At 46.0% G+C, this 27,952-nt stretch overlaps 1 protein-coding gene across 2 annotated transcripts in view; it reads right to left on the bottom strand.

Annotated features, from left to right (window-relative positions):
* Window positions 1-2,355: 2,355 nt before the first annotated feature.
* RCOR1 (REST corepressor 1) overlaps window positions 2,356-27,952 on the bottom strand; it is a 117,706-nt gene continuing 92,109 nt past the window's right edge. Inside the window, exons 4-12 of one of the 2 annotated variants that reach the window (XM_065906431.1) lie at window positions 25,007-25,059; window positions 23,485-23,646; window positions 22,750-22,868; window positions 20,254-20,332; window positions 15,837-16,031; window positions 10,658-10,735; window positions 10,378-10,435; window positions 9,287-9,513; window positions 2,356-6,437 (exon numbers count right to left, since the gene is read on the bottom strand). In XM_065906431.1, the coding sequence (XP_065762503.1) occupies window positions 6,396-6,437; window positions 9,287-9,513; window positions 10,378-10,435; window positions 10,658-10,735; window positions 15,837-16,031; window positions 20,254-20,332; window positions 22,750-22,868; window positions 23,485-23,646; window positions 25,007-25,059 (1,013 nt within the window). In that variant the 3' untranslated portion in view covers window positions 2,356-6,395. The remainder of the gene's footprint in view (window positions 6,438-9,286; window positions 9,514-10,377; window positions 10,436-10,657; window positions 10,736-15,836; window positions 16,032-20,253; window positions 20,333-22,749; window positions 22,869-23,484; window positions 23,647-25,006; window positions 25,060-27,952) is intronic. The other variant, XM_065906432.1, reaches the window with a different exon arrangement.

Here is a 27,952-nt window from a genome sequence, read left to right as displayed (position 1 = left end):
GATGCCCAGGAACCAGCGGCCGCCGAGTCCCCCTCCCCTCCGAGGGCGGCCACCACAAATGGGCCTTTCATCCTGCACTCAAGAGCTGGCAGGCGCTCATTCTTCTTCTTCAACGTGCTGACCTCCCAGCTCTTTATTCCACGAGCCTATTATCGCCAGTTGTGGGCACAGAGATGACTATGACAGCCCTGGATCTCATGAAAAGCTTATAAAACACCTCGGATCAAAACGTTTAATTATCACAGTGTTAGGAAAGGCACAGAGCAACAGGCTGCCTCATTCACGGCCGATGGAGAGAGAGACTGGCACCGCCCCTCTGAGAGAGACACAGCATCACGTGTCAAGTGTCAGAGCGATCCGATTTCTGGACTCAAGCGCCAATCTTAGACATTTATCCCCACAACACTTGCCTATAGGCAAAATGACATAGGCTGGCTCCACTCTGCCGATATTACATGATTCTTCACTATCAAATGACACAGTTTAAATAAACAGTTACTGTCGTAACTGGATACCATGAAACCAGTGCAAGGGAATGAAGCAACTTCCTATCCATGGGTTGGTCCAGAAGACCAAGGCGCCACTGTGCGAGGTAAGAACAGTATACACAGCACAGCCGCCCTCTGCACCTGTGGGCCGGGGACCCGTGGCCGGGGAGACCTGACTGTGCCCTGGATTCTGGCGTTTGCGGGGTCCTAGAACCAATTCCCCACATACTGATGGAGAGACAACTGCTCGTTATCTGCATGGAAACGTGAGTATGTGACACGTGCAAGTGAGCATGCGTGCTTGTACACCTGCTGATACACTCTCAAAGGAGGCGCCAGAGCCGCGGCTCCCTGAAGGGGAGGGCGGCTGGAGGCCACAGGCGGGGAGCTCACGTCCCACTGTCTGCCTTTTCTAACAAGCATGCTGGTTACCCACTCAAAAGAAGAACAAACGTAAAGCAGCTTCTCCGTGGTACACTACGAAGAGCAAGTGCAGAGACGTGCAAGCAGCAGAGGCCCGGAGACTGGGTCCTCTGCTGAAGGCGGAGGCCTGCAGGGGGGTGTGGCGTCGTTTTCGAGAGAAGCACCGAGACTGGCCCTGCAGTAGGCATGTGATGTGGCTTAAGACAGAATGAAGGGCTTCTCTGGAAGGCAGAGGAAGCATTTTAAGCAGGAAAGGGCCCTGATTTTGGCTGGGAGATGTGGGGTGAGACCAAGCAGGAAAAGAGGCATGTCAGGGTCAAGATGAATTCGGAGCGAGAGCATCAGCTCAGGACACTGGGAGGGGCCTGAGCTGTCACTGGACGTAGTAATGGAGGAAGGCCCTCAAGCGGGGGTCTGAGGCAGGCGACACCGATGAGCCTAGACACAGCAGTGCCACACACGGAGGAGGAGAACTTAAGAGACCGAAGTGAGGGGCGGGAACTTCATCAGAAGCCCAAACAGCCCTCACCGGGTCCACCCCAGCAGCCAACGCGGCCTCCTCTGTCCCTGCCCGCACACCCTCTTGGTCTCCCTCCTCCTCTGTCTCCTGGAGGAAACCCAGGTTCTGACCTTGGCACTGGCTCCCTCTGGGTCTGGACTGGAGTCGCCTCCAGAGACACGGGCTGAGGTCTCTGAGCCTCTGAGCTCCTTTCCCAGGGGCCACCCCCTGGCAGCACCGCACACACGCTCCGCGGACACTCAGCACGGTGACCACATCTGCCAGGCAAGGGCCTCTGGGAGGCGTCACGCAAACCCCATTCACTAAGGGAAGTCACTACACAGAGCAAGCCCACCCACGTGTTTTACATGTTGTGTGAGGCAAGGCTGATTTTTATACAAGCATTATCTAACCAAATCCTACATTCCGGCTAGAAAGGGCCACAGAGATGGCCATGGGGCACTCACAGAGTCCTCATGTGACTCAGCGAGGCGCTGAGATCTGGGTTGTGTCCACTGGGCTGACCAGAGGCAAGACAAGCAGTCATCTCACCTCTTCTCTGCCATAGTCCCGAGACTGTGCTGAGGCCGGCAGCCAGGTGTCAAAGCCCAGTGGAGCCAAAAAGAGAAAAATCACCAACAGGAAAAAAAATTTCTCTAATTAAACCTACACATTTAAGTCCTCAGCTATCACAAACATAATGAATTCATGTCCATTGATTTGATCCCAACCATAAGATGATCATATATTATAAAATAATAATGCAGTTCAGGTAGATCTAAGGTTTAAAAACAAAAGCACCGCTGGCTGTGTGCTCCCACAGCGCGCAGTGCTGGGGAACGGACGCTTTCAGAAACCCAAAGGCCCCGGGCAAGAGGCAGGGAAAACCCAGTTGGCGTCAGTCAGGGTGGGGTGCTGCTTTGAGCCTGGTGGGTCAGAACAGTCTTTTGTTTCATATTTTATTACATCAATGGCTTGAAAATTTTTATTTAACTTCAGCAAATATTGGAAATAGAAAAATGAATTTTGCAGAGTTTCACAAATAAAATTTTCAGTCTCTACTAACAAATGTTATCATTCGATGGCTAAGCAATTATAATGCTATGAACATTCACCACAATGAATGTGCTGAAATAGAAAACAGGCAAAAAGAGACATTAAAATATTACTTACAACAGCATTATTACAACATATTTTCTTTAAAATTCCAACATGGATTTTTATCACTTCAAAAGATATACAGCATTTCCATTATATTTGCAAACTTAACCTTATACATCTTTTAAAATCTTGAAAAAATTTTTAAGCAATCTAAAAAGCACTTAGCAAAGTTGGTAAGTCTACGTAATGGAATACTATCTGCTCCAGCACAGACTTGAGCCCGGGGGAAGGGCTGTAAACACTCGTTACCATACAACATGCATGGGCTGTGCTGGCCTTCCCTCGCTGCTGCGACGCTACCGCAATTGTGCTTCACTACGAGAAGGGAAAGCTGCGGAGATCCGGGGAGCGGCAGAAAGAGGATTTGTTTTGAGCATTGCACAAGATCACTAGATTCAAATTAGCTAACCACCTCAAGTCAACTTGAGATAAAGTCTTACTTGATATCACAAGCTTGAATCCGGGGTCACTCAGTTTAGATTAGGCTAGACAAGAAACACGAGGCTCTCGGGTGAGCTGGCTCCATCCGACCTTTGCTCATATAAGCAGGGATCCAGTTAGTGTAATGCACTATTTGGCTTATTTTTGGTATGCAATTATACCAATAGTACAATCTGATAATCAGAAAGACAAAAATAGGGCATAGTTGAAATTAAAGTGACAACGAGCACACTTAGAGTGGTGTGTGGTAACAGTAAGCTTTTCAAACTCAACTACTTTTTCTTTCTCATTTTTTGATCAGAGGTTTACAACCATCAAAGGATCTGGCAGGTTAAAAACTATCCAAAGCCATCTTGAGGAACTGATGATGTCTGGTAGGCACGGACGCAGCGAGATGACGTGGGGAGGCGGGCGGTTTACACTAACTTCAGGGTCCAGCCAACTCTGGCGCTGCCTCCCCACGGCTCCCCACTCAGTAAGAACAGGTGGGGCTGCTTCCTGCTTACAGAGCGATCCTACAGAATCCATCACTGTTTCAGACCAGTCAAAACAATATTCAAGTAACAAGGTGTTCAAATGAGTAAGTGAAAAAATGTTTACCTAACACTTTACACATCTACACAAAATTAAATAAAACAAACCTTTAATGCATATGCAATACAATTTATATCTTTCAGGACTTCTAAACTAAAAGGTAAACTATCATTTGCTTCAATGGTACTATATTTTGCACAATAACTTAGGAGAAATTTTCCACAAAAAATATATATAATTATGACATTCACATTGATAATTTTTAAGAAGACAAAGCTTAAGTGAACACTGCATCTGAAGCAGCTGTCATCATGGACCCTTACACATCCAAACACAACCTGATGACACACCCAAGTCTTGGTATGTTAAAAAGGGTCGTCCCATAAATAAGACCAAACCACTTCGCTTCTAAAGGGAAGTGATTTCTTGCATTTACAACATCATTGCAAAGACAGTGTAATGAAACAGTTTAAAACACAGTGCTATCTTATGCATGAAACTACAACGAAGGCAGTCAGGCAAAGACAACTACCTTTTTTCCTTCTAGCAAATGAAAACAACACACCTCTTTCCCTTGGCGAGAAAGCCAAAACTCAGTGGCCATGATGGTAAGTACGCCAGCACCGTGACTCTTCGGGACTGGAGACCACCTGCTGCCAGGAGCCAGGTCAGGGGACGTCTGAGCACAGATGGGCTGGCCCTGCCGGTGTGCCCGCTGAGCAGCACAGACCAGCACCAGCCCTGAAGCACTGCCAGGCGGGACCGACTCTCTAGGGAAAGAGCCTGGGGGTGAAGAGAGGAAGCACGGCTGGCAGAGAGACCGCTGCAGCAAGGTGCCCGCTGCTTCCCTAACGAGGAAGGAGGGCTGGAGAAGAGGCCAGACGCAGCAGAAGCCTCTTCAGGCCGACCATCCTCTTTCGGCAACGTGCAAAAAACTCCTGCCACCTCTTGCCCGTGTTTTCCTGCCATGTTCCAATTAGGCGGCAGGCTCAGGACAAAGACAGAATGAACCCTGCAGAGTGACCGCTGTGACTGCCGCCCGCCTGGCAGGAGCGGTGGGGGCGCCCAGCTCCTTGGAGGCTCTTCCTACCAGCCCTCACGTGACCCACAGACACTGCATGTAGGGACAGGGGATGGGCACCAGAAAAGGCCCGAATCACTCCCCTCCTGATAACCTTTCTCCAGATTTCAAAAAAAGAAGTCAATTCCAAACATTCTAGGTGTCGTGCTGACCCTCTTCCTAAAGAGAAAATCAGCTGACTTAAAAAAGGAAAGAGAGAAAAAAAAAGTGAGGGAAAAAAAAAAAAGCAAGGTGTGTGGGAGTCAAAACAACAAATTTTAATTGCATATTTCAAATTCTTAAGAATTCTGTTTATGCCTTAAAGCATCTGGAATTTTTTTCTTTTTGGTATTGAAAGCACAAAAAATACTTCATTGATGCAAAAGCCAACAACAAAAAAGCTCCTTCCACATATTTAGTGCAGACTGAACCAACCACGGGCCAGGGAACGGGGCACACCAGGAGGCATGGCGCAGTCCACCCTCAGACCCCCCACAGGCCCACGGTCTGGCAAGAGAATAAAAGTGATTCTGCAAGTTTTAGAACATTTGTTAAATGTCTGTACTTGTTCCCAGCCCAACCAAAAGGCATCACATACCCCTTTGCAGATGGTTTCTTCCCACCTGGACTCACTAGAACCAGTGACCGAGCACGTCCCTACCTGTTCTGTAACATCGAGGGGGGTGTGCCTGCATGGCCAGCACGTGACAGACAAGAGGCTGCGTGGAGAGACAGGCAAGAGGCCAGGCGTACCAAGAGGACAGCGCTCAAAGAGCACAGAGCTTTGAGAGAACCATCGCCAGCCAGCCTCATGCCTCTTATTACTGCCCACCGTGACATCGAGCGTCTGCACTGTCAAGCACCTGCAGCAAGGCCTCCCCGTCTCCTCATCTCAGTGATGTCATCTTTGGCAAGCAATCAACTTTAAAAAAGAATTAAGACACTGAAACAGAAAAGAGGGCTGAAAACATGGTTGCCGAAAGGAGAAGGCACCAATTCCCAATGTACAAGCACCAGGTACCGTGTGCGGACACTCTGGGAGGCGGGGGCGGGCAGGCGAAGGAGAAGACGGGGCGGCGCCCGTCCTGGGGTGACGATGCTGAAGGCAGCGAGTGCTGGGGTCCAGGATCCTCCAAGGACAGTGCAGAAAATGAGCTTTCCACCACGTGGGCAGGAGAGGGGAGAGATTTAAGCCAAGTGAATTTATAGACCATAATTATACCTACACTGAGGGAAAGGGGAGTTGTATCAAGCTGTTTGGCACGATAAAGGTTATGACGCAGTCTGCCGATATGCAGGAATTCCCAAGAAGCATGATATCACTTAGGTGGATGCCTCAAAAAAGAACAAAGGAAACTTCCCAGAAGGCCAACGGGTCAGTTATTCTGAAAAGTACGTTATGCACAAAGTAGGGACTGCAGGCCATGCAGGAACAGAGTCGCACCTCCGACTGACTCCTTGTTCCGAAGCCGCCAACGGGGAAGAGCTGCCGTAGGTGGGCCGGGGCACCATGGGGGCGGCGGGCCCCGGCGTCGCAGGAGCGTGCAGGCCACAGGATCCCCACACTGAGGCAGAGCGAGAGACACAGAGAACTCTCGGGGAAGCGGCTCCACACGAGGAACGAGCGGAGAATTAAGGCAGGTGTAGCCCAGGACTGCGAGTGTGTGCCTTTTTGGTAATAGCTGCTTGTCCACAGAGCTGTGATGCGGATGGCTGGGTGAAGTCTGGAGGTACCTGAGTCCTGGAAAATGCAGGCGTCCACACCAAGCGCTCAGGCCAGCAGAGCGTCTCAGGAGGCAGACGCGTATCTGACGTCAAGGACAGAAGCAGCCTGAGCAAGGAGGAGACAGAAGCACAGGCAGGTCACCGGGACGCACTGCTGACTCTGGTCTGGAGGGGCCCCGCTCCCCTGTCCGGCCCCGCGGCTCCCAGGCCAGGGCGCAGAGGCGGAGGCTGTGCCAGGCCGCGTGGGCAGATGGGTAGGCCTCCACAGCTATGTGCCTGGACCTCCAGGCCCCGCTCTGTCCTTCCAGCTGTGTGTCCAGGGCGAGTTATCAGGGTCCTTGTCAGCTGAAGGGACCCAACACTGCGGTCCACCTCACAGGGCCTGCAAGCGCACTGCTGGGAATCCCAGCACCCACTGGCGGGGATGTGTGGCACCCACCCTGTTCAGCAGACAGCCACAACATAAAGATCGTAGGATCTTCTAAACTTCACAGGCCTTTCTAATTCTCTACTCTTATTTTTAAAGACTGACTGCTGAACCTAGGCCTCAAGATCATCGAGGGTCTCAGAGCTTGCTGCTCCCCCGTGGTGTCTTATTTCTAAGAAAATAGCCAAGCTTAGAGTCCAAAATCTGAAAACAGCTGTGCCTTCAGGTGAAATCTCAATTTATGAGAACTGTTATTAATGAAATCAATTTCTCCTTAATAGTAATACTCAATCGCTCTACACTTTTAAGTGAGAATGTTCACCTTCAAACCAGTCACCTTCAGCGTCATTCCATGCCTTTCTGACACCTCCCCAGACTCCATCTGTGCCCACCCCTCCCCAGAGAACCCTGAGTCTCACACGCTCAACCCTCGTGGGCTACTCTGCCTCCTCAGCTCCAAAGGAAGAAAGCCCATAGCTAACAGACAGCCATGAACTTCTCAAATCTGTCTGCACTGCATAAACAGTGCAGACCCACGGGCAGGCTGGACACCAGCAGACATCTTTCTTAGCTGCTGGACTCCACAGGAATGGAGAAATTACAAGCACACTAAGTTCTGAGCACTGATCAGACAGACAATTAGCCAGCTCCCTTAGGCCCTTGGTGGACACAGAGAAGTAGCTGGTCCTTAAAGATAAATTTCCTTCTGTAGGCTAACACACAGAGACTGGAGAACCAGGGTGGCAAAGCAGGAGGCCTGGTGCCTTAAGAAGCATAAGAAGAAAGGGACTAAAGAAAAGGAAGGACAGGCCTTCTGAGCTAGCAAGACAGGAGGAAACGTCAGCTGACAGATTAAGCCACATCAACAGATCATGAATGACGACGACTCTGGGTCCTCAACCTGCGATCACATTTTTCATGCTAACTCTGTTGGGGCCGGCTATGATGAAATCTGAAGAGGGAAGAGATCTGAGCTTCCTCTCATTTTTGCTTCATGAGCCTTAAGTCAGAAAACAGACCTGGAAGAAAGCTTTCATTCTCCAAGTTCTAATGGCCCTTCCCCAGTAATCCTCATGTTCTCAATGCTTCAGGACTTCAGGGAAGGTAATCTATTGTTAAAAGGGCAACTAGCTGTCAGACAAAGTCACTGCCCCAAGATAAAAAACACATCTTTTGCTCCTGTGCTGTCCTGTTCGTGGGCAGGCTGGGCTGGGTGGGTGTGAGTCAAGGAACCGCTTACACTGCCAGTACTAGAGACTGTGCACACAACTGCAAATATTTTCTGGTAGCAAAATCTCAACAGTCTAATAAAATTAGTATGCTTCTAAAACCACGTCTTCTGACAGGTGTAGATGCCTCAAGGCCCTTTCTCAAACTGGCACATGGACGCGGGGGGTGGGGGTGGCTGGCAGAGCTGTGCTCTCAGGGCACCCTCCGCACAAGGCTCATGCACGCACAGCTTGGGGGCCTCCAAGTTCTGCAGCCAGGCTCTGGCAGCAAAGAGTCACAGAACAACAAAGAAGTAACTTCAAGTCCTTCCTGCCTCGTTTGGGGAAGATTTTGATGATAAAGTGATGAGTAAATTAATCCTCACATTAGAATTCTCCAGGCCAGAATACTGGAGTGGGTGGCCTTTCCCTTCTCTGGGGATCTTCCCAACCCAGGGATCAAATCCACGTCTCCCACATTGCAGGTGGATTCTTTACCAGTTGAGCCACAAGGGAAGCCCAAGAATACTGGAGTGAGTAGCCTATCCCTTCTCCAGTGGATCTTCCCAACCCAGAAATCAAACCCAGGTCTCCTGCACCGCAGGCGGATTCTTTACCAACTAAGCCACCAGGGAAGCCTACTATATCAGTGAACAAGTGCAAAAATAAAGTGGATGTCGTGCACTCCTATCCCCTAGCCCTATGCACTGTCTGTGGGGAAGGGTGAGCATGCAGGAAGTAGGCAGGCAGCAGACGGTCCCTGCAGCCTCAGCAATCTCCCCTCAATCTCTGCCTACTGGGTCAGCAGACTCAGTGCCACCACCCAGGAGGTCACAGGAGTGTCAGTTCCACTCTGGAAATGCCAGGCAACCCAGGACCTAGACTTGTCCCCAACAGTCCTTCAGCCGGTGGCCCCCCAGCAGCAGCCAGACTGGAGGTGCAGCAACAAAGACACACCTGGAGCCTGTGGACACCCTGAGCTCACACATACAGTTCACACGGCTGATCCTCAAGGCACTTCTAACGTACTGTCTCAGGGCCAAGTGGTGACTGTATTTAAGGAAATACTGATGTGAAATGTTCTGTGGCTAGAGAAAGTAGGGTGGACTTAAGAATTTGTCCAGGAGTTAAAACGTGAATAATGTACACAGTGACCAAGAAATGACTAAAGTCAACATATATTACAGCATTTATGGGTGAGAGTCATTACTGACACAGCTGAAGCCTAAATCTACTTCTACAGCTGGAAAAGGTCATCAGTGAAGAAAGTATCTGGAGGTCGAGCATGAATCCTGCAGAGACCAGCTGCTTCAAACTCACCTCGTCGTCCTCCTCAGGCATTTTGATGGAGCTGTCTGGGGACTTGACAGGCTTCTGGTTACTGGGACCATTCTCTTCTTTCCCGTGCTCTGCCTCCCATTCTTGTAAAACTTCATCTATGTTGAAGCGGCGTCGATAATTTACAAAAAAGTTTTTCACTTGCACCACTGATTTGTTCCCAATCACATCTGAGATGGCCTGGAAATCTCGGCCGTATTTCCTGATGGCTAAGGATGGAAGAAAGTGTCTTTTTCAACACAAGAGAAAAATAATAAAACACACACTCACACACACACTTGAGACTCACCCCTGATCCAGATAAGGCAGCATGGGGGCTCCTAACAGCAGACACTATCTTAGCGTAGAAACCAACTGGAAGAGCAGCACAGCAGTCCACGAGCGAGACTGGTCACACGGGTCATGTGCAAGATCGGTCACACGGTCCACGTGCGAGATCATAGTCCACGTGTGAGACCGGTCACATGGTCCGCGAGCAAGACCGCTTCATGAGCGAGACTGGTCACACAGACCGCGAGCAAGAGCAGTCACACGGTCCGTGAGTGAGAGCGGTCACACAGTCCATGTGCAAGATCAGTCACAGTCTGCATGACCTGTCATGTAGGGTCTGCACCTTCTCACCACACACCACATGGCATAACTGAGGTCACCCAGCAGCTATCCTGTGCTGTGGACATTCTACACTGGCCTTTCCAGGGTCCCAGGACTAGAACACCTCCAACCTTACAGCCCTAACCCTCAACCTGCCCTTTCTGACTACTCAGAACCAAACAAGCAGCTGCTAAAATGAAATATGCCTTTAGACACCAAGACTTCCAGATTCATTTTTACATCTTGTGAGACATGGGAAAGGAAAAAAGTAAAGCCCAAAGGGAATGCAGAAATTCAGCTAATATGATGTCCGCTAGAAGGATATAAGCTCACAGGAGTCTGTTAAAGGTGAGCGATGTGCTGGGAGCAGGCTGGGGCACAACTCCCTCCTGAGGCGACTGTTCTGCCTAAGCTCTCTGTTTATAAGCAGAGCTTCTTGTTTATAAGTACAAGCTTCTTGATTATAAGTACAAGCTTCCTACCTTGTACGGCGAGCAGTTGCTCTTCCGTGGTCCAGCGGGCGTTGCATTTCTGAATGACCTGGACATCCAAATGAGTCCTGTTAGCATGCTACATTTAGGCGCAGGCATGTCCTTATGAGGATTAATCAATCTTCTATCAGAACATTAACATCAACTAGGGTTATAACAAATGATGTCTATACCCTTCCTTCTAGGAGATGTGTACTGGAGACACAGACAGTAAATTCTTAAACAGATAAACTTGGGAGTGACTTCAAAGATGATATTTACATAATCTTACCTCTGGAAGTCGGTATGGTTCTATTCCACCATCAAGTTTTTCTTTTAGAGCACTGTTCGTCTGTTTAATATTCTGAATCTAAGAGAAACAAGATTCTCATTTTAAAAATGAAAGAATTTTATAAAGGTATGAAAAGAAAACAAAACTACGAAAGTTAAAAGAAACAAAAAACCAAGAGGAAAGAAGTTCCTAGTCTATACGACAGCCCCAAATACAAGGTCCCTAATGCATCCTTTGAGAGCAGCTAACTATTAATAGATGTTTTAATTAACTTGCTGAGAGCAACAGACAAGGAACAAACAAGAAATGGGTGGCAGGTAAGAAGGTTCCTGCACACACAATCCTAATCCAATAGATCGTTAACAGGTGTCCACCTGGGCACAGAAGACACAACCTGAGTCTGACACCAAACACAGCGCCTGGGCCCCACCACACAGAATGGAGCTGAAGGCACAGAGCAGGAAGGGTGAAGGCAGAAGCTCGCCTTTCAGACTTCTTTAATGGGGAGGGGGGAAAAAGTGTTATTTTTCCACGAGCCTAATTTTGAGCAACTGTAACTTCTTCATTTTCTCACAAATTATTTTTTCCACATTCTTGCTTTGATTCAGTGGACCTAATCTTTCACTGAGCTTGCCTAATCAAAAGAAAGACACAACAGGACAAACCATTGCATCAATCCAGGGCTGCTCCTTAATTCTGCTCAGACTGTGAGCAAGCTGGGTCACAGATGGGGCCCTTCTCACTCCACTCTAGGCAGAGGGGAATTTCTGTGCCAAGCACCAGGGGAACTCTGGCCCTGGCACTTTCATTCTTGAATATCACTTGAGCAAATAAGCAAGCAAGCAGAGGAACAAGTTCACTTTCCCAAGGGAAACATCAAAAACATTTTGTGAGCAGAAAGTGCCCTAGGCAAATGAGGAAAAGCAGCACTCTCAGCCAGGGAAGAGGTGGGAGATGAGTGGAGATACTGTCATATGGGCACTTCTAATACTTGTCTCTCTAAAAACTTTTCATACCTATACAATTTTCAAAAATCCCACTTTCATTACATTTCATCAATTGCCAGTTTCACAGATCCTTTCCTTCTGTGTTTTACTTCTCAAAGGTTTAAAGACTTCAGGCAGCGGGGAGGGGTACAGGAAAGATTTTTTTGATGCTCTGGGACCAGCAGGCAAGTAAATAAGACCAGCGCTCCTAAGGACCAGAGCCGACCCTGTCTGCCTTAGTAACGGCCTCAAAGTCTACCAGACATGCAGCTCACTCCAAATATTTTGATAACAATGCCACATCAGAACGCAAAAGCAACTGAAAAGAGAAATACTGGAAATATGCACAAATTTTACTCTACAGTAAAAACCATAAACTCCGACCATGCTTTACTGAAATTTGCTTTAGTTTATTTTGAAAAGGTATAAATCAGAAGAAACTATCTGAAACTTACTCAGAGTAAGTAATTCCAAGCTCTCAGACCAGCATTACTTCATAGAACACTCTCTGATAATAAAGAGCACAATCTTAGATTCTTCTCAGACCCTGCAGTTACCAGCAACCCACAAAATACTGCAAGGCACTGAGATTATGTTCCCTGAATTCTGAAAATGAGGCCTAGGAACTTCCAACATGCAATGAGCAAATTCTCAAGTCAGGGGTCTAAAATACCCCATGTTTCTCCCTCTCCTCAGGCACTCCAGTTACTCTATTCATTCTAGCTGGTTGTTTATAATATATGATACAAAGCTGAGAGAGTGCATGAGATCTATCTATCTATATTGCACTGGGATTAAGTGACATGCATCTTCCAAGGAGACCAATCTGTTTAAGTAACATATGCATTTTCTAAAATCAGTGTTTTTGATAATAAAGCATAGACATTAAATGAGTGGCTACAAGATAAAATATCCACAAGTTCTGAACTAAAAGTTAGCTCAATATTCTCATTTACCCACAGGACTTCTAATCATTTGTGTTTACTAATCAGTGTAAGAATAGGAGTTAGTTGACAGAATTATGCCAACTGGAAAGGAAGCCAGAGTGGCAACCAGCTGGATAAGACATAGGATAAGAAAGTAACCAGCATGGAAAAAAGAACCAAACAAAGCAGTCCACTTGGCTTGGGGTCTTACCAAGGGCTCCTGGCTGAACATAACTTTCTTTTTCCTGCTTTACTGCGTGATCCTTCTCTAACGTCAGACCTTTTCATTCCCTCCACCCAGCAAGTCCTGATGCAACAGGCAGTGTCTGTTGGCTAACCTGTCCCCAGTCCCCGTCTCACTTGTATCTTTGACAGCGAATAAGGATCTCCCTGGAGCTGAGAGGAGCTGGGCTGCAGAGCCCTGGCACATAGAATGTCTAGGAGGTTCTGGGGAGGCAAGAGAGCTTTCCCTGCTGAAAGGGATAGAAGGGTCAGCTCCGCTTCCCCCTTCTTCTTACTGCCCTGAATGAAGACACAAAGGTGACGAAATGGCTTCTGCAGCATCCAGCATGAGGCCACAAGCAAGATGAAAACCCTAGAAGCTAAGGATGCAGGGAACTCTGAAAGAACCTGGGGCCTCCGAGGGCAGTGCTGAACAGAGGAGCTAATCAGCAGCCACTGGCGTTGGAATTTCTTGCTATTTTAAAAAAAGAAAAAAGAAACAAACAGTTCACCATTTGAGCCACTGTTAGTCACGTTTTCTGTTACCATCGGATGAATGTGTCCCTGATACATGACCAGACGTGGGAACGCCCAGAACACAAGGCCTGCCGTGTGAGTGACTGCCATGGACGTCCGGGAGCGCCGCTGGCAGGAGAGCTAGAGGCTGCAGACAGCAAACCACCGGCCTCACCTCCCAGTAACTGAAGACTCCGAGAATTCACTCTTTTGTAATGTCAACTCTGGGCAGCTACCTTCAAATAAAATATTCCTGCTCTTGATCCTGGCTCTGAAAACTGAAAGCTCTCTATCTACCAGACAACAGAATCACTAACAGCTCTGTGCGAAAGGGTCTCATCCCCGTTCCACGTTGATACTGCACAGCCAGCATCAGACACTCACCTGGCTGCGGGCCTGAAGCCCCGGGAGAGGGAGATGAAATGCAGAGGGGAGCCCCAGCCCTAACCGGAGAGCCCTCCCCCCGCACACGCAGTGTGCCGATTCCTCAAGCATCCTGTACCATCAGGCAGACAAGGGTGAGTCTCCTTGCTTGAGAAGAGGCTCAGAAAGATGAGCTGATTCTCCTAAGATTAGAATACAGCTCCGCCAGCAGCTGGGACAAATGGCCAAGCTCATGAGCCCGTGGGGCTGGCTCGGTCCTAGGTTGTGCGCCTCCTGCACCAGAGGACAGCAGGGCCACAGAGCAGGCCGCCCTGCTCGTCTCACCTCGTCCGAGCAGCGAGAACTGCCAGTCCACAGCCCACCCTGAAGTCAGGGTGGGGTGGGGGGAGATGACTAAGGCAAGGACAACACTGGGCCACTCGGCTGACTTTTCAGTTTGACTTCTATGCAAAATCAGACCAAAAGGATGAGTCATTTCCCACACGAGGCACAAATAATCAGGAAAAGATTCATTTTAGAAGCACTATTCTTTACAAGAGCACCAAAAAAGTACCAAACATGTAGGAATAACTCTAATGAAGGAAACAGAAGACTTGTTCCCATCAAGAACCACAAAATTCTAGAAGAAACAAGATCACAGAAGTGCAGGGACAAATCATGTTCCTGGGTGAGAAGATGTTAACTCTCTATCTTGATCTATAGATTCAACACCATCCCAATCAAAACTCTAGTAGAGTTACTTTTCTGGAAATTGAGAAGGTGATTCTAAGTTTTATATGGAAACACAGGGCAGGGATCCACGACAACGTTGGAAGACTCCCCTACCACGAAGCGCCATTTATAACCTGTTTCGTCAGGACCACGCGGTGCTGGTGAAGAAAGGACAAACACAGTTCCAGACGCGACCCACACACACAATGGACACTAGATTTAAAACAAAGGTCCCATTGCCTTCTGACAGGAAGAGGGCAGTCTTTAATGAATAGCGCTTGGTAAACTAGATATTCATGTGAAAAAAAAAAACCCTACATGTAACAACAAAGAAAAACACACCAGGTAAACTGAAGATCAAAAGGCAAAACAAAGCTTGTAACACAGTGCCTTATGACCTCAGGAAGGGTTCCTAACAGAACTCGAGAGCACCCACCACACAAGACAAGAACAAGAAACTGGACCACCTCAAAACGAAGAGCATCAGTTCATCAAAGATACCACTAGGAGGGACTGGGGGCAGTCCAGTGGCTAAGACTCTGCACTCTCAATGCAGGAGATCCAGGTTCGACCCCTGGTAAGGGAACTAGATCTCATAGTCACACCTAAGAATTTGCATGCCACAACTAAGACCTGGTGCAGCCAAATAAACAAATACTAAGGGGAAAAAAAAAAAGATACCACTGAGTGAGTGAAAAGGCAGGCCTCCAAATGAGAACGTGAGACAACCCCCTGCCAGCCCCGTAATTCCACAACGTGGTCACAGCAGAGCGGTGGGGGGAAGCGCTGCTGGTATCCAGTGGGTGGAAGCCAAAGCTGCTGCTAATGTCCTGCAAGACACAGAACAACTCCCCACAAGAAGAGTTATCTGGCCGCAAAAGTCAGCTGTGCTACGGTTAGGAAATCCTGCCGTGGTGCACCCAGCACTCACACACAGCGACACAACCAGCGTGGGAGAGAGTTCTCTAGTGCTGGACGTGTGCACGCCCAACAAGCTGGCAACTGCACCCTGAGGGGTGTCTCCAACAAGCATACACACACAACGCACCAACAGGCACATAAACCACGTTCCTATCTGTATCCAGTGTTAACAGCCAACAAGGGGAGACAACCCAAACTCAAAGTAAAACAGGAGCAGGGACTAAGGGGAGATGAACGGGGTGCTGGAGACCACGTTCCAGGTCTTGACCACACAGAGGTAACGTGGGTGTGTTCATGTTATGAAAATCACTGAGATCTGTATCTAGATCGATACAGATATTTAAAATTTCAATTTCATGGTTAAGTTAGGAGAAAAAAAAAAAATCAATGGGCCTAAGAGCCTATGTTCAATTCCTCAGAAACAGAACACCCCTCTGAGATTTGTGAAGCGAGTGAGCAGCGAGAGCAGGCTGCAGGGCAGGGCACTCTTCGCCAGGTTGGGGTGCACGGCACCTGTCGTTTGATCGACACCAGCTCCAGGTCCAGTTGTCTCAGCACCGTGGTAGCAGCAGTGGCATTGGCAGAAACAGCCTCCACGTCTTCTTGAGAAAGAAACATTCCTTTTGGAGGTTTTCTTTTTGCTCTATTTTTAGCTTGAGTACTATGTTTTTCCTTTTTGATCTGAGGAATCGTCTCAGTAGGGGGCACCTGCATGGTACACATATTTGATAAATGATAACTGAAAAAATTAAAATGCCAAATGAATAGCAATAAGCATATTTTAACATGGCTCCAAACAATCTTAAGACAAATACCATGCCACACCAAAATAACCATCCACAAATTCTAAAACACAGTTAACAGACAAAGAACACTAGCTAAATAAACAACTCAAAGTGGACTCCACTTCCTTGCTTTAGCGACACATCTTTATTCTATAAACCTCTGACAAGAAGCATTCCCAGCTTCCCAGCTTCTGGGAGGAATACAGGAAAAAAAATAACCTGTGCTCCCTTCTGGTGAGCTGTGTATATATGAATAAGGAATGATTTCATTCTAACAGTCCCTAGCAATGTAGACAGATGTATGGTCACAGGAAGAAAAAAAAAAATGATTCAGCACATGTATAAGGATCCATTTAAATTTCTTAAATCTTTATAGAAGGTTATAAAAATAAAACTTCAATATGAAATTTGTTTATATACCCCTTTTTTGGGATGACACACTTTTCACGGCATGTAACCTGCTTCAATATAACCTGTCGTTTAGAAATGTGTGACTGCTGCTTATTTTTTAAAATGTTCTTTCTAAAACCAAAACCTTTGGAAATGAAATGCACTCACATCTTGGCAAGGAAAGGATAACATCCTATTGGTAACCATCTTAACAAGAAGTTTAGGTTAACTAATTATAATCTCATTTTGTTATTCTATTAACACTGGCTGGTAAAGCTGAAAATACATTCAAGCTTGTTACTTCACATGTTAAGACAGATAAAAAGACCATGCAGACTATGATGGTAGCAATAAGCTCTCAAACAAGTGGTAAGAAACAACACATAAAAATCTGAGTCAGCAATAATCTATATTCTATAATAGTACAGTGCTGGTCAGTATAGATCACCTACTGACCAAGTCTGTTTTCATACATTTTAGCACACTAAGAAACTAACAATTTTTATTTTCAAGTTAGAAATTGTGCTATATAAATAAGAATTATGGAAATTAATATAAAACCAAGCCTCTTCTCTTTCATTGAAAATGTCCCACTGAAGACCTAATAAATAACAATGCATCAAAAACAAAGCTTATTAAAAACTGCAAGTTCAATTTGATTTTGCAAACAATGTAATTTAACTAATCCTTAAAATGACCTGGGCACTCATACAGACCACTGGTAAGAGCGCCATCCAGAAGGTATGACCAGTTTCCTATTTGATAATAATATACTATGCCAAAAGAAGCCTTAAGAATATATATAGAACATTCTGACTCAATAATTCAACTTCCAGAAATTAATTCTAATGGAAAAAATTAAGCGCACAAATATGTAGCTATGATATCAGATTTCAGCATTAATTATAGGGAAAAAGACTTAAAAATCTGTATAAATTAACTCAATTATAAAAGATTTGTATGACAGAATAACAAATATACTGCTATGCATACAAATATATTTGACATAAAAATACATCCAGGTTTAGCAGTGACATTCCTCAAGAAACTAAAAACAGTGTTGCTATATGATCCAGTGATCCCACTCCTGGGCATATATAAGGACAAATATGTCCTTCGAAAGATACATGCACCCCTCTGTTCACAGCACCACTGTTCACAACAGACAAGACATGGAGGCAACCCAAGTGTCCGCTGACAAGATGAATGGATAAAAAAAGATGTGGTACATATATACAGGAATCACTGCCTTATCATGGTGAAGGGCTTGTGTAACTCAATGAAGCTACAAGCCATGCTGTAGCTTGGCCTGGTCCACCCAAGACGGACAGGTCATAGCAGAGAGTTCTGACAAAATGTGATCCACTGGAGAAGGGAATGGCAAACCACCACCAGCTCAGCATACTAGCCATGAGAACCTCATGAACTGTATAAAAAGGCAAAAAGATATGACACCGAAAGATGAGACCCCCCAGGTTGGAAGGTGTCCAACATGCTACTGGGGAAGAGCGGAAGGCAATTACTCAGCTATAAGAAGGAAACAATGCTATCTGCCACAACAGGAATGCAACGAGAGAATATCATACTAAGTGAAGAAACACAGAGAAAGACAAGTATCACATGATGTCATTTATATGTGGAATCTAAAATAGAACACAAATGACCTTCTCTATGAAACAAACAGAATCACATACAGAACAGACTTGTGGTTGCTGGGGGAAGAGGAGGTTGGATTGGGAGTTTGGGACTAGCAGAGGCAAGCTATTATATATTTAATGCAAAAACATGGCCCTACTATATAGCACAGGGAACTATATATATGGCACAACAACCCACTCTAGTATTCTTGCTTGGAGAATCCATGGACAGAGAAGACTGGCAGGCTACAGTCCATAGGGTGGCAGAGTCGGACACGACTGAAATGACTGAGCAGGCACACACATATTTTACAAAGGAGGTCATCTGGAACGAGCCACCAAAATGGTAACAGTGATAACGGGCGCACGCTGAGTCACTCAGTCGTGTCTGACTCTCTGCATCTCCAGGACTGCAGCCCACCAGGCTCCTCTGTCCATGGATTCTCCAGGCAAGAACACTGGAGTGGGTTGCCATTTCCTCCTCCAGGAAGCCTCCCTGACCCAGGGATTAAACCCGTGCCTCCTGCACTGGCAGGTTTTCCTGGTGACTCAGCTGGTAAAGAATCTGCCTGCGGTGTAGGAGACCCTGGGTCAGATTCCTGGGTCAGGAAGATCCACTGGAGAAGGGAAAGGCTACCCACTCCAGTGTTCTTGGGCTTCCCTCATAGCTCAGCTGGTAAAGAATCTGCCTGCAATGCTGGAGACCTGGGTTTGATCCCTGGGTTGGGAAGATCCCCTTGAGAAGGGAAAGGCTACCCACTCCAGTATTCCAGCCTGGAGAATTCCGTGGACTGTATAGTCCATGGGGTCGCAAAGAGTCAGACAAGCCTGAGCGACTTTCACTTTCACTCCTGCATTGGCAGGCGGCTTCTTTACTGCTGAGCCATCCGGAAGCCCTGATAAAGGGTGATGATATTATAAATCATTTTCATTTTTTCCATTTTGTTTAGCTGTATTTCCTACATATCTATAAAAAAGAATTTATTACTGGTGTATTTTTAGTTTAGGTATGTCTAGACTCTTTTGTTTTTTTCATACTTCAGTACCTTCTGAGACAGAGAACCTTTTAGATTTTAATGAAACTACAGACACTTATTTGAACACATGTACAAGTAATACCCATGCTGGGATTCCACACTCCAGCCTGAATGGGACTCCAGTGGACAGACACCAGGGGGCTTGGGACCTCTGCCCAGGTGGTGGGGGCCGCATCAAGGACCGCCTGCAGGCAGGTCTGTATTGTGGGGGTTTTCACTGGGCCACGGTGACAAGGCCTGGTGTCCTCAGAGGGCCCTCGGGGACCCCATGTGTGCTTTATTCAGTTATGAATCAGCAAAATAATTCAAGTTTATCACCCCTATTTCAAAGGCTAAGATCACCCAGACACCCGATTGTTCTCAGTGAACAGTTTATAATAAATAAATGCTATAAATATATCCCTCAAAGTCATATCTAATTGTAGGGGTTTGTGGGCCTCTTGAATCGAGAGACTAAAAACCTCTGGCATCGTGGTTTTTAAAACATGAGAGATTAAAGCTTCTCCATGACCCAGAGGGCACAGGCCCTGGGTGCCCACAGGAGGGAGGCAGCCCAGGGCTGAGAGGAGGGCAAGAGGCCCCTTCCTAACCTGCTGAGCGAGCGCCCGGCAAAGAGGGCAGTGAGGACTGCTACCCTACAGAAAACCTCTCATTAATGCCATTTTCCCCTTTAAGGCTTTCTTTCTTATATTTCTTGGCAAACAAAACTCCTAAGTTCTATAAAGCAAGGTTAATACATACATACATACTCATACATACCATGATGTCTCCTGAAGTTGCTCAGTCATGTCCAAGTCTTTGTGACCCCATGGACTGCAGCCTGCCAGGCTCCTCTGTCCATGGGATTTTCCAGGCAAGAATACTGGAGTGGGGTGCCATTTCCTTCTCCAGGGGATCTTCCCAACCCAGGGATCAAACCTGGGTCTCCCGCATTGTAGGCAGACGCTTTTACTGTCTAAGCCACGGGGGATGTCTCCTACATGGCACTTAATATATTAAGTAGACTAAGGAAAAAGAATGCTTTACTTTGAAACTAGTAAATGAAATTTATTTGTCTTAATAATACTAGGGGGAAAAATACCTCCTTTTTGCTTTCCTTGTTTTGGTCAATCTCCATGTCAATGGGGTTATTTCCATTTGTTTCTTCCAGTTCATCCTCACTGGAAGACAAAAACAAGTTACTGAAAGATTATTTTGTGCTACTTCTATTTAATATACAAATAAAAGCAATATATTGATTTAATATAAAATTAGTATATGTTTTCAGAATGTTGAGAAAAATGTTTTTACAATTCAAATAAAATACCAACTCCATAGTTCTTTTAGTCTAAATGATTAAAAAAGCTATTGAAATAGGTTTCTATCTCCCAAACCAAGCTTAGAACATGTCACTTTACATTTGTAAAGTGTTTTCTCTCAACTAAAAATATCAAATTTAAGATTTTAATTCTCCTTAATTATCTAGTAGAGAACCAGGACATGATCATTAGATATAACTGAGAAATTATTCAAGAATACAGGCTCATGATATTGAGAATAAATTCACCCACAAGTAAAAACTCATTTTCATGTCCCATCTGTGTACCCACAGCTACACAATTCTGAGAATTGGAGAAGGTTTCTGGTGGCGTGAAAAACTCAAAGTGAACTTCAAAAAGAACACTCACACTGATAACGGAACTTCAAATGCTTTTGTTTATATTCTTCCATGAAGTATTAAAAAAAAAAAAAAAGCTCTGTGGTAGGTAGGAGCTTTACAAAAAAAAGGAACATGAAGGTTTCCAGAGGCCAGACACCTGGCTTGTCTGCCTGCAGCTAAGCCAGCTGAGCGGGGCTGGCGGCACAGCACTCAGGGCTTCCAGTGTCATCACCCCTCGTCTCAGGGGCCCACCCCGGTGGGATGCCCACCGCACCCCATCCTCTTCTCCCTTGCCCAGGCCCGCACTGTCAGCAGTTCTGGCTGAGGAAGGTGCTGAGAGCAGAAAGGGCTGGGGCGGAGGGGATTCTCCGCCGCCCTGCCATTCCCTTCCCAGGCAGGTCCCGTCAGATAGTCAGCCGTCTCATGGGGTCTTCCGGGGCCTGTGCCCCACCTCTGTCTGCTTCCTGACGGTGACGTCGGGGCACAGGGCAGACGGAGCGCCCCGAGGCGGACGCAAAGTGAGAGCCCGGGCATGTCTGCCAAACCATTACGGCTCCACCCTCAAAGATGACAACCCCAATCTTTATTAGATTTAATTCTGATTTCAGCTTAGTAAACTGCACCTGTTTGTAGTAATAGATTTAGTTCACAAAGACTGAATTAAGCCTAAGGTATATAAAACAAAAAATGTTAATCAAAAGTTGCTGTAACACTAAAAACAAATTCAATAGTTTGCTCCTTTTCTTTGGTTACAGATAGTACTGATCAATAAATGGACCCACTAGTTACAAGTGATACAGACCAAAAAATACGCAGACTGTCAAGGTCAACAATCTCACAGCATCTTACAGCTGGGAAGAGCTCTGCAGATGTTCGTCACACTGCTCATTTTATCCTTGTGCCCAGACCTTAGAATTCTCCAGAAGAGACACCCGATTATCGACTTGTCCCCACACGCCATTCCTTTCATTTGAAATCATAAAACACTCTCCTGAGGCAGGGCCATGAAGATCATAGAGTTTATTTTATCCCTTCATTTTACTTTTGTATTGTTAATTTATAAAAGTAATATATTATAGAAAACATAATTTTTAAAAGCCACCTATATTCCCACTAACACAAAACCCATTCTGTGTCTTGTCTTCAGACCAGAGGAGACAGAGGCCTCGGAATGCGTGCATGGAGCCCACCAGCAGGCCTCTCACTGAGAGCAGAACCCACTTCCCTGGGCAAGCACAGGCCGCGTCCACACCTCTGCTGTGCGTGTAAGGCTGAGGGCGTGGTGTCTCAGGTGTGTCCCGCACACTGAGCCGTCCTTAAAACTAAACTCCTTACAAAGAAGTCACAGGGAGGTGGGAGGGGGGTTCAGGATGGGGAACACATGTAAATCCAGGGCTGATTCATGTCAATGTGTGGCAAAAACCACTACAATATTGTAAAGTAATTAGCCTCCAACTGATAAAAATAAAGGGAAAAATAAATAAATAAAAATAAATAAAAAAGAGAAGTCATAAAAGGATCCCCTACCCGCGCTCTCGCTCACATATGCAGAACAGATGGTCGAGAAAGGCAGGAAGGAAATCTAAACTGCAGATGTTTAACAAATCAGACATAAAAACATGTCAGCTGAATTCTGCAGAAGTACATGAGTAAATTTCAACCCCAGAAGTAAGAGATTCCTTTCTGCTAAAGGAGACACCCCTAAGGGGAAGAGAGGAACGTGTGGGGAAGTTCACTCACTGTGACTGCACGGTGCTGAGGAAAGATGCCTTCAGAACGTAACACCCTGAACGCAGCTCCTCTGTGTAAGTTCTGGGCCCACCCTGAAGGCCCCGGGGAGACCGTCCCCTCCCTCTCCTCTGCGTGCCCACCTGCTCCTAGAGACGCCAGGCCCAGCAGAGCTCCCTGGAGGGCTGGGACACCGCCGCGCCTACTGACCTCTCCTCCCGCTCACGCTTCTGTCTCCGAGCGTGGCGGTCCATCACGCTGGTTTTAGTCCTCGTCTTCTTCCAAGAGTAGTAGAACTTCACCAGACTTGCTATAGACTTATCAGGAAGCTGGACGGAAGAGACGAGCTGCTTCAGGTTTAATCTTTAAAGATCAAATGTGTGTACATATATTTCATAAGGATCACGCTCACATATTCAGAAATGTCGTAAGTCACAGTCATTTTTCTCTGAATTCATAGAAGAACCCTCATCGATACAGTTTCAAATGACTGAAGTTTTGACTGCAAGTGAAACTTGGCCCATGAAAGACTGCAGAGTCACTTTAAGATGAATCAGGGTTTTCACACAGCTGAAGCTTCTAACATAACTTCTAGGTTGTTTTTTAAGGAATTCATTTTAGCACTAACGTGACCATCAGTCAGCATTCATGGTAGGAGTCCACCAAATACCATTCTAAAACGTGAGAGATCAGCAGAAGTCCTCAGGGAGACAGGGCCCCCGACGCCGCGCCTCACCCACCACTCACCATCAGAGACCCTTTCTCTCAGGACACACTGGGCAGTCCTACCCCGAGACCTGGGCTGCGCTGGGGCTGGGAAGCGTCGCCCACCCAGCAGCCCCCGCTGCACTAAACACAGGACACTCACACTGGAGGAGGACAGCCCTCCCGGGGCGCTGGAGGGGGACGGGGGCTGGCGCGCACACAGTGCTCTCACCTACTCACCATTTGTTGGATTCTATGAAAAGTTTTCCCGTGAAAACTAAAGGCTTGCTCAAACAAGACTTTATCTTCCACAGTCCACTCATCTGGGAAGGGGGTAAAGTTGGGCAAGTCAGCCAATGATTTTTCAATATTATGCTTATGCCAAAAGAGCATCCCAAGAGCCTAGAAAAATAGCATCAGTGAAATTTTTAGACCAACAACGTGACTAAAACATCGTGGGAATGAGGCTGGCAAAAGGGAGCATATTTTACACCCCGACACACACACATGGGAACTCAGACACTGCTGCTGCGCGCCCCTCTGTGTACTAACTCATTCATCTCAGGCCCTACAAGGTAAGTTCCCCTCTTCTCATGACTCAAATTGGAATACAGGGGCCTGAGAAACCCAGTAACTTGTTGATGGTTACAGTGGACAATGGCAGAAGCAGTGGGCTCTGGAACCTGCACTCATAAAAGGGTCACACTCTAGTGCCAGTGGACATGAAAGAGAAAGTGACTCAAAAAGCACACCACTGTTTTTCTTTGGTCAAAAAGTTCAAACATAAAGAGTTTTGGGTTTCAGCTCAGAAAGGAAAAAAAAATACAAATGAGTAAGGAACAAAGTAGAAACAAGAGAATTCAGGAATACTTTTCTAAGAAACCTCCCCACAATTCTATTTTAAAGTAGAAATAATCATAATTTGGGAGACCAAAATCCTCACAAATTTCATACAAGTGCACTTAGCAGTCACCCAATAATAGTTACACTTTGTAAACAAAATGAAAAATTAATGATTTTCTAAGCAGCTTTGTGAGGTTCAAGAGCAGGTTTTGGAGAAAGAGACATACATTTCTTGCTTTGAAAGATTCTGCAACTACTTTCTTGTAACTGGCTTCCCTAACAGTTCTACCAGGTAAAATAACCAAAAGCAAGGCCATGGCAGAAAGACAGGGTCCACGTCTATGTAACCAAAATTAGTGGTATCCTGGGGCATAAGGGTAAATGAAAAAAAAATTATTTACAGGCTGTAAAATCTAGATCAATACAAAGGAAAGTATCAATCCAACTTAAGGTGATAATCTGAAAAAAAACAACTGTAACTAAAAATAAGGCTGAAATAAGACATCATGTTTCTGGAGAAAAATTAACATTATGGATTTCTCATTAATTGGCTCCAAACAATTCTTAAACCTGAGTAAAATTTTACAACCTGAAAAATGATTCAAAACAATTAAAACAGGTCTGAGTAGGTTTGAGTGTGACATGAGTCAGGAAACCACAGGAACAAGAAACAAATCATATATTCACGTAAGAAAGCACTGTGCCAAGTACCCACTAAGAGCTGCTGCTGACCCTCCATGCCAAGGGTCTCTACTGCTCATCTCAGGCAGTAACAAGCGGATCAGGGCCCCTGGAGCACTGCCAGTAACCACCAGACACGGCTAATGAGGAAACCATGCTGCCTAACACACAAAACATGAGACACCTAACAGGTGAGCTACAAAACCCATTTTTAACAACAACAAAACCACACCGTTACCTGCTCCATGTTGTACCCATGCTTCTCTTTGGCAATGGCGATGTATTCATCCACTGAAAAACAAGACAGGAGGCCGTAAATGAGAGCAGGGACAGGGCACAGTCTAGGGCTCCAGAACTGATACTGATTATACATATATTTCAGGCCTGCCATGCATGAGAATAAAGATAAAGACAAGATAGGAACAAAACAGAGTTACATAGTGTCATCTCATTATGGATCTTACATATATAAATCTCACAGAGAAGTGGCTGAACAAATAAATACAGTACTTATTTCTGGATGGTGAGGTTATGATTCTGGTTTTTTCTTTTTTTAAAACAAGGTTCTACTTAAATTTTCTATGATAAGCAAATATCACTTTGGTACTTGAAAACATAATTATTTATAAATAAAAAGAAATATGAAATGGGGGTTTAGTCTCAGATTGAAGAGCAAGCAACCTACTTTTATGTTAAAGAAAATCTACGAGATAAATCCCATGAACAGCACTGAGTATTTGCTCCCCAAGTCCAGTGAAAGGTGGCGCGCGCCAGCGTGCAACCACTGAGGGAACAGGAGGAAACCGACAGACTCACACCCCACCAGCTGCCACCCCAGTGAGGATCCACGTCCTCTCTACACCTCCCAGACTTGCTCCCAGAACAGTAAGAGACCACTACCCTCCTAATACTCCTGGTGTGACTCTCCTTATCAACGACAAAAATGAGACAAACTCAGAAAGGAGAACTCAGGTAGCACAGAACAGCAGGAAGCAAACACGCACCCCTTCCAGCCCTAAGGCCCGTCCCTCAGGTCTCACTTTCCAGGGGCCACGACCAGACTCAGCTGAGGGGACAGGCTGGGTGTGACACAGCCAGCAGAAGACGCCTGGGAGTCAGAGCGTCTAGTCTCAGCGTGCGATTCCGCTACGCCACACCATCCTCCCCAACTGCGGTATGACTGACCACCAAGGAGGAAACAGAAATCAGCTCTGAGAAAGAATTAAAGTTCATTAGCATATATTCTAATACCAGGGAGGATTTTTTTCCACTGACAAAAGACCCAGTTTAATTCAGACAGTAACTACATGTAGTGCAGTTTAATAGTAAGGCACTAATTTTCTGGTTGTTTTTTTTTACATCTAATATAACTCACAAACTGACTGGTTACTCCACTCAGAATAGAGTAAAATTCCAATTTACCTGAGAGTCAGTAAATGATAAAGGCCCTTGTTTGTCCCCAAAGTTGAAACTGGTGATTTTTTTAAATTGGGGGATGAAATGTTTCAAAGTCTGTCCCTTGCTTATTACTTCACAACACAGTAAATTATGCCAAATAACAGAAAAATGATGGAAGGTTCTTTAAAAAAAAAAAAAAAAAGCCTTGAAAAGTAAGGTTGCTAGAGCAGGTGGCTGCATGCCTGCCTGAGAGAACCCTAAATGCTGCCCGAGGCACTCTAGACCCCAGGGGTGGACCACAGGTCAGAGGACAAAAGCCAGGTAATGAGACATCCTCAAGTCAAGAACAGGTACGTGAGGGGAAGAGACAAAAAAAACAACCTACAGTCAACTGAGGGTCGGCCCTGGAGGGTGCTTCATGGGTTCCTTCTTTTTATAAATATCTGCTGAATGAACAATAAACGCACCTCCAACTTCTGCTATATAGTCTCTGAGAGCATACAGGTTTCCAGACGCTATTATTTACCTTAACAGAGTACGGGATGTGTGGTGTGTGCACACATTCAGCCACGTGATCTCCAGTCAGTCATATGATCTTTAGGCAAGTGAACACATAGGCCGGCTGCGATGCAGGAGCCCTTGGGAGCCTGTCCTGCCCACGCTCCCAGGGCAGAACCACAGCCTGCTACATCAGTAACAGGGTCCACTAAAACTGCCCCCATTGTTTCTGATCAGATTTACTTAAAAATATTACAAGGGAAACAAAAGCTTTTTCTATCTTTATCTGTTCTTTTGTTTTTACATAAAAAACTAACTGGTGGTAGGACCAGTAAAACAGACTAAAACAGTGGATCCCAGCTGCTGCTGCTAAATGTGGATTTAACATTTGCCATGTTGTACACAGATTGCCAGGAAAAATATCAACAACCTCAGATATGCAGATGATACCACTCTAATGGCAGAAAGTGAAGAGGAACTAAAGAGCCTCTTGATGAAGGTGAAAGAGGAGAATGAAAAAGCTGGCTTGAAACTCAACATGCAAAAAACTAAGATCATGGCAACTGGTTCCATCACTTTATGGCAAATAGAAGGGGGAAAAGTGGAAACAGTAACAAATTTTCTTTTCTTAGGCTCCAAAATCACTGCGGACGATGACTATAGCCATGAAATTAAAAGACGCTTGCACCTTGGAAGGAAAGCTATGATAAACCGAGACAGCATATTAAAAAGGAGAGATATCACTTTGCCGCCAAAGGTGTGCATAGTCTAAGTTATGGCTTTTCCAGTAGTCATGTATGGATGCACGAGTTGAACCATAAAGAAGGCTGAGCACCAAAGAATTGATGCTTTTAAACTGTAGTCTGGAGAAGATTCTTGAGAGTCCCTTGGACTGCAAGAAGATCAAACCAGTCCATTCTAAAGGAAATCAGTCCTGGGTGTTCATTGGAAGGACTGATGTTGAAGCTGAAGCTCCAATACTTTGGCCACCTGATGTGTAAAGCCAGCTCATTGAAAAAGACCCTGATGCTGGGAAAGATTGAAGGCAAAAAGAGAAGCGGGTGACAGAGGATGAGATGGCTGGATGGCCTCACCGAGTCAATGGACATGAGTTTGAGCAAACTCCGGGAGACAAAGAAGGACAGAAAAGCCTAGCGTGCTGCAGTTCTTCGGGCCGCGGGGTCGGACATGACTTGGCGACTGAGCGACAACAAACAGCACAGGGTGGCCTGTCAAGTCACACCTGTTAGGTGTTCTTAGAGACCAGCCTCAGGACTCAGCTCTAAAG

The sequence above is a fragment of the Muntiacus reevesi genome, chromosome 15 (assembly GCF_963930625.1).
Source record: "Muntiacus reevesi chromosome 15, mMunRee1.1, whole genome shotgun sequence".
In the NCBI taxonomy this organism is placed as follows: domain Eukaryota; kingdom Metazoa; phylum Chordata; class Mammalia; order Artiodactyla; family Cervidae; genus Muntiacus; species Muntiacus reevesi.
This window is presented reverse-complemented; position numbering and strand designations above follow the sequence as displayed.